The sequence below is a fragment of the Hippocampus bargibanti genome, linkage group LG01, assembly GCF_051943395.1.
Source record: "Hippocampus bargibanti isolate YZ-2025 linkage group LG01, ASM5194339v1, whole genome shotgun sequence".
Lineage (NCBI taxonomy): Eukaryota > Metazoa > Chordata > Actinopteri > Syngnathiformes > Syngnathidae > Hippocampus > Hippocampus bargibanti.
Window position 1 is genome coordinate 13441413 of NC_142734.1, and position 8361 is coordinate 13449773.

At 52.1% G+C, this 8361-nt stretch overlaps 1 protein-coding gene across 1 annotated transcript; it reads right to left on the minus strand.

The window, feature by feature from the left end:
- Window positions 1-1172: 1172 nt before the first annotated feature.
- Window positions 1173-8305, minus strand: LOC148903185 (uncharacterized). Its single transcript, XM_089007948.1, has 3 exons — window positions 8297-8305; window positions 5497-6076; window positions 1173-4695 (listed from the first exon to the last, which is right to left on the minus strand). Exons 1-3 carry the CDS (start codon window positions 8303-8305, stop codon window positions 3995-3997), a joined length of 1290 nt encoding a protein of 429 aa, XP_088864074.1. The 3' UTR covers window positions 1173-3994.
- Window positions 8306-8361: the final 56 nt, after the last annotated feature.

The following is an 8361-nucleotide window of genomic DNA, read 5'->3' on the forward strand; positions in this document are numbered from 1 at the left end:
CGGCTGCGCCTAGGAATTCTGTCCATAATAGTTATGAACAGAATCGGTGACAAAGGGCAGCCTTGGCGGAGCCCAACCCTCACTGGAAACGATTCCGACTTATTGCCGGCAATGCAAACCAGACTCTGACATCGGTCGCATAGGGACGGAACGGCCCGTATCAGGCGTTCCTGTACCCCATACTCCCGAAGCACCCTCCACGACGTACACGGTCAAACGCTTTCTCCAAGTTCACAAAGCACATGTAGACTGATTGGGCAAATTCCCATGCACCGCCGAGGACCCTGCTAAGGTTGTAGAGCTGGTCCACTGTTCTGCGGTCGGGACGAAAACCACACTGTTCCTTCTCAATCTGAGGCCCGACTTTCTGACGGACCCGCCCCTCTAGAAACCCTGAATCGACCTTTCCAGGGAAGCTGAGGAGTGTGATCCCTCTGTAGTTGGAACACACCCTCCGGTCCCCCTTTTTAAAAAGGGGGACCACAACCCCGGTCTGCCAATCCAGAGGTACTTTCCCCGATGACCACGCAATGTTGCAGAGGCGTGTCAGCCAAGTCAGCCCCACAACATCCAGAGCCTTTAGGAAGTCTGGACTGATCTTATCCACCCCTGGGACCTTTCCACCGATGAGCTTTTTAACCACTTCGGTGACCTCCGCCACAGAGATCGGAGAGCCCACCTCGGAGTCCCCAGACACTGCTTCCTCCAAGGAAGGCGTGTTGGTGGAGTTGAGGAGGTCTTCGAAGTACTCTGCAGACCGGTTCACAACGTCTCGAGTCGAGGTCAGTAGCGCCCCATCCTCACTGTGCACAGTGTTAGTGGTGCACTGCTTTTCCCCTCCTGAAATGCTGGATGGTGGACCAGAATTTCCTCGAAGCGGCCCGGAAGTTGGCTTCCATGGCCTCACCGAACTCTTCCCATGCCTGTGTTTTTGTCACATTTTGCAAGGTGGTGATGGCGGGTACGGATCCCAAAAAGCAGGCAGGAGGGAGCAGGAGGTTGTGTTTGACAAATTGCATCTCACCCAGCAGGTGCATGGGAAGGGGCGGGTTCATATCACATATTTCACTGCATTTTCTGTTTGGCTGAGATCCACTTGTTAACCGTTGGAATAAACACGTCTTTGTCCAATCCTGTGTGCTCCTTCCTCAACGGCTACACTGGTGACCGCGGCATTTAAAATGTTTCTGTCAACCGACGAAGAGGCATCTTCCTCGGCCATGTCATCACGACCAACGCTCCAACTCGCAGACACCGCATCAGCCGCGAGACTGTCCAAGTTCTGGCACAGAGATCCGGTTTCGTGGTTCCAGCATGTGGAAGCACTTTTCCACCTACGACGCATCACGGCGGATGAGCCGAAATATTACCTGGTCGTGGCGTCTCTCAACGAGCAGACTACCCGTCGTGTGCTGCCTCTCTTGCGTGCAGCTCCACGATATGGGAAGTACAACGCGCTCAAATACCTGTTGATCAGAAGGTTCACGTTATCGGCCTCTGAGTGAGCAGACAGGCTTCTTTCCCTTCCGGGACTCGGCGAAGGAACAGCAGTGGATCTCATGGACAATATGCTGTCGCTCTTAAGTTCGGATGAGGCCTTTTTCCCCATCTATTCCTCCGTCAGCTACCAGCCTCAGCGCGCGCCGTGCTAGCTAACTCGACGTGCTTAGCCACCGGCGATTATCAAGGTTTGGCTGAAAAAGCGGATCGATTGCTTCTGGCGACACGGCGGTTCGCCGTGCAAAGCGTGACGGCCGAACCCCTCGGTGAAGAGGCATCGACCATCGATCCGACCGTCGGGGCTGGAGTGGTATCGGAGAAGACGCGTGGGAAGACCACCTGTTTCTTCCATCAGCGGTTTGGCGCCAAGGCTCGACGCTGCGTCCCCCCCTGCCGCCACAAGGCTCCGGGAAATTCCCAACGTCGGCACCCAGTAGCAGCCGTTTGCGCCGGCAGTGAAAGCGAGCTGCTTTTCATCACCGACTCCTCGTCAGGCAGACGTTTTCTTGTGCACAGCGGGGCACAAGTAAGCCAGCTGACGCCCACAGCCGCGGACAAGACGGCAGGTGGATGCGGGCCTCCCCTGTGCGCAGCTAACGGCTCGCCCATCGGCAACTTTGGCTCTAGGCCGGTGACTTGTGTTTCCACGAACGGAAATTCGAGTGGGACTTTATCGTAGACTCGATTACAGTTCCGATAATCGGCACAGAGTTTTTATGCGCTCATGGACTGCTTGTGGACATTGCTAACCGTCGTTTGATTGACACCATCTCTTTCGCCACTTTTCCGTGTGAGGCTGGAGGGCTCGGAGCGTTAACGCATGCAAATTATTTAACGTCAGGTAACGTTTATGAACGCCTGCTGACCGATTATCCTGTCGTTAACCACACCCGCCTTTTCCAATGCCGATACAAAACACGGCGTAGTGCATTTTATTCCCACGCTTGTCCCACCAGTATTTGCCCTCGCTCGTCGCCTCGACGCGGCAAAATTGGCAATTGCGAAAGGGGAGTTCGCGACGATGGAGCGCTTGGGAATTGTGAGGCGTTCCAAGAGCCCGTGGGCCTCACCATTATACATGGTGCCCAAAAGTGACGGTTCTTGGCGGCCGTGCGGTTATTTTCGTCGGCTTAATAATATCACCACGAATGACCGTTACCCCATTCTGCACACCCAAGACGTTTCCGCACGTTTGGCCGGCGCCGTGATCTTTTCTAAAGTAGATCTAGTTCGCGGTTATCATCAGGTGCCGGTACGGGCAGAGGATGTGCCAAAAACTGCAGTAATAACACCTTTTGGTCTCTTTGAATTCCTCCGCATGCCTTTTAGCCTAAAGGGGGCGGCACAGACCTTTCAAAGACTGATGCACTCAGTCTTGTGAGGCCTCGATTTTGTGTTTGTCTACCTCGATGACATTCTTGTGGCCAGCCCTTCACCAGAGGAACATCTGTCACACTTAAAGATGGTTTTCAAGCGTCTTGATTTTCACGGCCTTATTGTTAACCTTGTGAAGTGCCGATTTGGTTTGCCCGAGATCTATTTCTTGGGGCACCGCATTTCTCCACAGGTTGCCATCCCCTTACCCGTCAAAGTGCAGGCAGTGGTGGATTTCCCCCGCCCGGCCACAGTTAAGGCTCTGCAGGAGTTTTTGGGAATGATCAATTTTTACAACTGGTTTCTTCCTCACGCAGCCGACCTCCTACAACCCCTCTACGGCGCCTTGAGAAAAAGGAAGGCTAACCACCCCGTCGAGTGGGCCCCGCAACGAGCACAGTCCTTTCAACGAGCCAAGGAAGCTCTCGCGGGTGTAACTCTTCTGGTCCACCCGATCTCAACTGCACAGGTGGCCTTGACTACCAATGCGTCTGATGTTGCCGAAGGGGCGGTGGTTGAGCAGCTTGTGGAGAACGAATGGCAGCCCCTTGCATTTTTTCAGTCGGAAGCTGCAAGATAACAAACGCAAGTATAGTATTTTCGACAGAGAGTTGTTCGCACTCTATCTTGCGACGCGCCATTTTTGTTTCCTCCTCGAGGGGCGCCGGTTCACCACCTACGTAGATCAAAAACCCCTAACATTCGCCATGTCAAAGGTGACTGAACCGGGGTCGGCCCGACAGCAACGGCATTTAGCGGCTATTTCCGAATTCACAACAGACATTCAGCATGTGGCCGGCAAATGTAATCTTGTGGACGATTGCTTGTCACGTGCGATAGTATGTTCAGTCCTGCTCTGAGTGGATTTTTCAAAGATGGCCACCGCCCAATCTGAGGATCCGGACATCCACGAACTCAAGGCAGCAGGCACGTTCCTGAGGGTTGAGGAGATGGCACTGTGTGAAGGGGGTCCCGCTCTCTTCTACGATGTGTCTACGGGTCGCACTCGTCCCGTGGTCCCGCAGGAGTGGCGTCGGCAAATTTTTGATTCAATTCATTCCCTCTCACACCCTGGCGTCCGGGCGTCAGTCAAACTACTGCCAAGTTTGTCTGGCCTGGGTTACGAAAGGACGTCAGGAAGTGGGCAGCTGCATGCGTGGCATGTCAGTGCGCCAAAGTCCACAGGCACACCCGGGAAAGCCTGGAAACTTTTCCAATTCCGGCCAGGAGATTTGACCACGTCCATGTGGATCTTGTCGGGCCCCTCCCTCCTTCGCAGGGTGGCACACATCTCCTCACTATGGTCGATCGGACCATTAGGTGGCCGGAAGCAGTCCCCCTGTCCTCCACGACCTCGGCAGATAGAGCACGCGCATTTCTGTCGTCCTGGGTCGCGCGTTTCGGCACGCCATCCGACATCACTTCGGACAGAGGCCCCCAGTTTGTGTCCGAGCTCTGGTCGGCCAGGGCGCAGTCCTTGGGTGTGTAGGTAAACCGCATTATGGCCTACCACCTGCAGTCTAACGGGATGTGCGAACATTCCCCTCGAGCCAGTGCCTCCACGCCTGCAGGGCCCACACGACTGCGAGAAGCTCCCGGTTGCCCATGTCGTAGTTAGCCTCCGCAGGACTGAGGCGGCGGGAGAATAAGGCGCAAGGGTGGAGTCTCTGGTCGACTGGGGAGCGCTGAGAGAGCACCGCTCCCACTCCGGAATCTGACGCGTCCACCTCCACGGTGAAAGCGGAGTTGGGGTCCAGGTGATGGAGGTTGGTGAAGGCCCATTTAAGAAGACAAAAGGCGGCGTCCACCTCTTCCGACCACCTAAACAGGGTTTTGGAGGAGGGTAATGGCGTCAGGGTAGAGTCTTCTGGCTGTTATTACGAATAACGCGGCGGTAGAAGTTCACGAAACCCCAAAAAATGTTGCAGTTGCTTGCGCGTAGCGGGCGTCGGCCACTCTACCACCGCTTTGGTCTTGGCAGTTTCCGCTCTGAGTCGGCCCCGCTCAACGATGAAACCCAGGAAAGAGAAGGACTGGATGTGGAATTTGCATTTTTCGGCCTTGACACAGAGTCTGTTCTGCAGCAGTCATGGTAGCAGGAACGAACCCCCTTAAGGCAAATAACCTCAGTAGGCTCGCATTGGGAGAGGTTGCTTCCGCCAGCGGCTGATCTGAGGCAGTGCGCATAGCAGAAGGGGCTCCAGCCTTGTATCGACGGTCCCTCCCACTAGATGCCCGGATTGTGCGTTCATAGCCATTGAAGGCCGAGGACTATCGGTGCATTTTGGCTTGGCATGAGATAAAAATGGCGATGCTCAACGTGATTGCCCGATAATTTTAGCTTAAATGGGGCGGTTATCAGCGTCAGCTCAGCAAGAAGCCGACCGTCGAGGTCCTGCAGCCATATGCTAGCATCCAGCTCCTCTATGGGACACTCCAACTCGCAGGTGAGGCGGGCGTCAATAAAACATCCGTCAGTCCCTGAGTCCACCAAGGTCTTGATGGGGATAACCTTGGTGGCTCCGTAGACCTCGCCGCTCAGCACCAACATCTGCTTAGAAAGTCTACTTCTGGGTAGAATTGGAGCCCGCTGTGGGTGAGCGACGGACAGCTTATAGTCACCGGGGAGTCTCGACAGTGGTTCCCTCGCCGGGCCCTCCCGTCCGGCTCCCAGCTGTGTTGGTTCGTGCTCCGCTTCTGGGTGCCCTCCTCGAGAGCTGGTCCGGTTTCCGGCCCCTCGGTCTCCCGCCGGCGAATTGTGGCTGTTCTGGGCTCCGCGTTCCCGGGCTCTCTCTCGCAGGCGGTTGTCGAGCCGAAGCGTGAGCTTAATGAGATCGTTGAGGCTGGCGCATTCATCGCGGGTGGCTAACTCATCCTTGAGCGACAAGTTCAGCCAGCGCCGAAACAGTCCCCAAAGGGCGCGGTCTTCATACCCGCTGGAGGCGGCCGAGATACGGAAGGCACCAGAGAACTGAGCCGCCGACCGGGTGCCCTGGCAGTAGTCCGATAGTTGCCCTTCCGCTTCCCTCTCTCTCACCGGGTGGTGAAATACCTGGTGCAGCTCGGTGACAAATTCCGGGGAGGAAAATCGCAGTTCGGGTTTGGACTCCCAGATGGCCAACGCCCATGACTCCGCCTGGCCGGAGAGCAAGCTGGTAACGTATGCCACTTTAGCCGCATCAGTGTTGTAAACGGAGGGTTGCTGGTCAAAAACAATGGATCACTGCATTAAAAACTGTGCGTATCAACAATGGAGCAATAAACACCTGAACAATAAAAGAATAAAAAAAAACATTATAAATAATAAAAGAGCTGATTAAACGAAAATGTGAACACGATTTTAAACATTTTTAGGCTGGATTTGAAGGTGGGAAGAGAGTCAATATTTCGGATATCGGGTCTGCCATGCCGTAACACAGTCTTCTGAAGATCTGACAGATGTGCTGATCATGAGAACAAAAACCTTTAATAAAGAATAAACTAAGTACATGTATAGGAATAAGTCATTCAAAAGATAATAGACACAATGTGCTTGGAGCAAATACGGGACAGTAGCCTTGTGTCGACCCCACAGTCCAATTCCAGCTCCGGCTTGCCTGTGTGGCATTTGCATATTCTCCCTGTGCCTGTCTGGGGTTTTCTCAGGATACACCGGTTTCCTCCTACATTCCAAAAACTTACATGGCAAGGTGATTGAATACTCAAAATCAGGGGTGTCAAACTTATTTCTTTGCCGCGGGCCACGTTGTAGTTACAGTTTTCTCTCAAGGGCCATTAGGAGTTTGGGGAAACCATTAGAATATTTGATCTCCGCCACATATTACATACAGAACGCACAACCATGATGTCCCTGATCCACGGGTGAAAGACACTTTGATCCTCTTCTCTTTCATCTAGAACTGCTTCATGTCAGAAAGAGGGTACAGTAAGTGCTTAAGACTCTCTGTGTCTTTGTGCTGTCATATTATTTGTTATTTAGTTTTTTTTTTTTTTGTTCTTTTGACTTCAGGATGGCGCCGCGAGAGTGGCTGCCTTTCCAGCAGCTCATGATTTGTTTTTCTACTTTCATTCCTTTCATCACTTTGCTGCTGTGAAATGTAAATTTATCCAGTGCGAGTCTAATAAAGGCAAATCCAAATCCAAATTCAAATCCAACAAATTAATGAAGAACTACCTTTCAAATCTGAAGTCAAGAATAATGACTGTTATTGTGGCTTACATGCGACAATTTGAAATTTTGCTTCGGACTTTAGCAAGCATCTTGGCACCAGACATGCTTGATCTGCTTTCACGGGCCGAATAAAATGATGTAGCGGGCCAGATTTGGCCCCCAGGCCCTGACTTTGACACCTGTGCTCTAAATTGTCCCTAGGTGTGAGTATGGTTTGTCTAAGTGTGCCCTGGGTTTGACTAATTCAGGGTGTACCCTGCCTACTGCCAGAAGACAGCCGTGATAGGCTCTAGCACCCCCTTGTGAGGATAAAACGGATGAAAAAATGGAAGGATGGATGGATGCATGCATGCATGATCTAACACCAGTTGCCCTCACACTTCCCCTTACGACATCCATCAAACATCTTGCAAGTCTTCCTCTTGCTTTCTTTCCCACCAGCTGCATACTTATCACCCTCTCTCCTCTGGATGTTTCCAAACTCCTTCACCACATTACCACACACACAAATACTCACTTCTGTCCCGGATCTACTTCCACTTCCACAAGTCCATTTTGATTCCTCAATACTTCCCGCAACAATTCACATGGTCCTTGAAAATGGTCACCAGCGCTTCTTCATGCTAACCGACGGGCTTTCAATGATTCATCCTTTTTAGTGACTAGTCACTAGTGACTGCAGTGGCAGGGTTTAAAACATTTCCGCCTCTATCCTGCATCACCCTAATCTACTGCATAAAACTTCACATCTCAATCTCAAAAAGATCTTTTTCAGATTTTTTACTGTCCAATCTGGCATACACGTCATCATATACCCCTTTATGGCCTTTGCCAATAATTGCATTTCTTCTCTTGTCTTAAATGATTGACATTCCACTCTACTTTCACAATCCATTTATTTTCTTAACCGCCTATCCTCAGGAGTATTGCAGGCACGCTGGAGCCTATCCCAGCTGTCTTTGGACAGTAGGCAGGTTTACACCTAGAACTTGTCGCCAACCCATCACAGGGCACATAAAGATGATCGACCATTCACACTCACAGTCACACCATGTGGTTCAAAAGAGCAGTTAGAGCACTGTGCATGTTTTTGGTAACGTGGGGGGGAACCGGAGTTCAAATGATCAGGGTCGTTATCCTGCATCTCAGAGCTTGCTGATGAGCTAAACATTAGAATCAGGTGTGTTGGAAGAGGGAGATTACATCAGGCTGAATAGGAGCTGTTGAAAACCGCGCACGGGCACCCCTGACCAGACCCATGGTATAGGAAGATTTATTGCAGCACTTGCTCTTCCATTCTTAACAGTGTCGGTGAT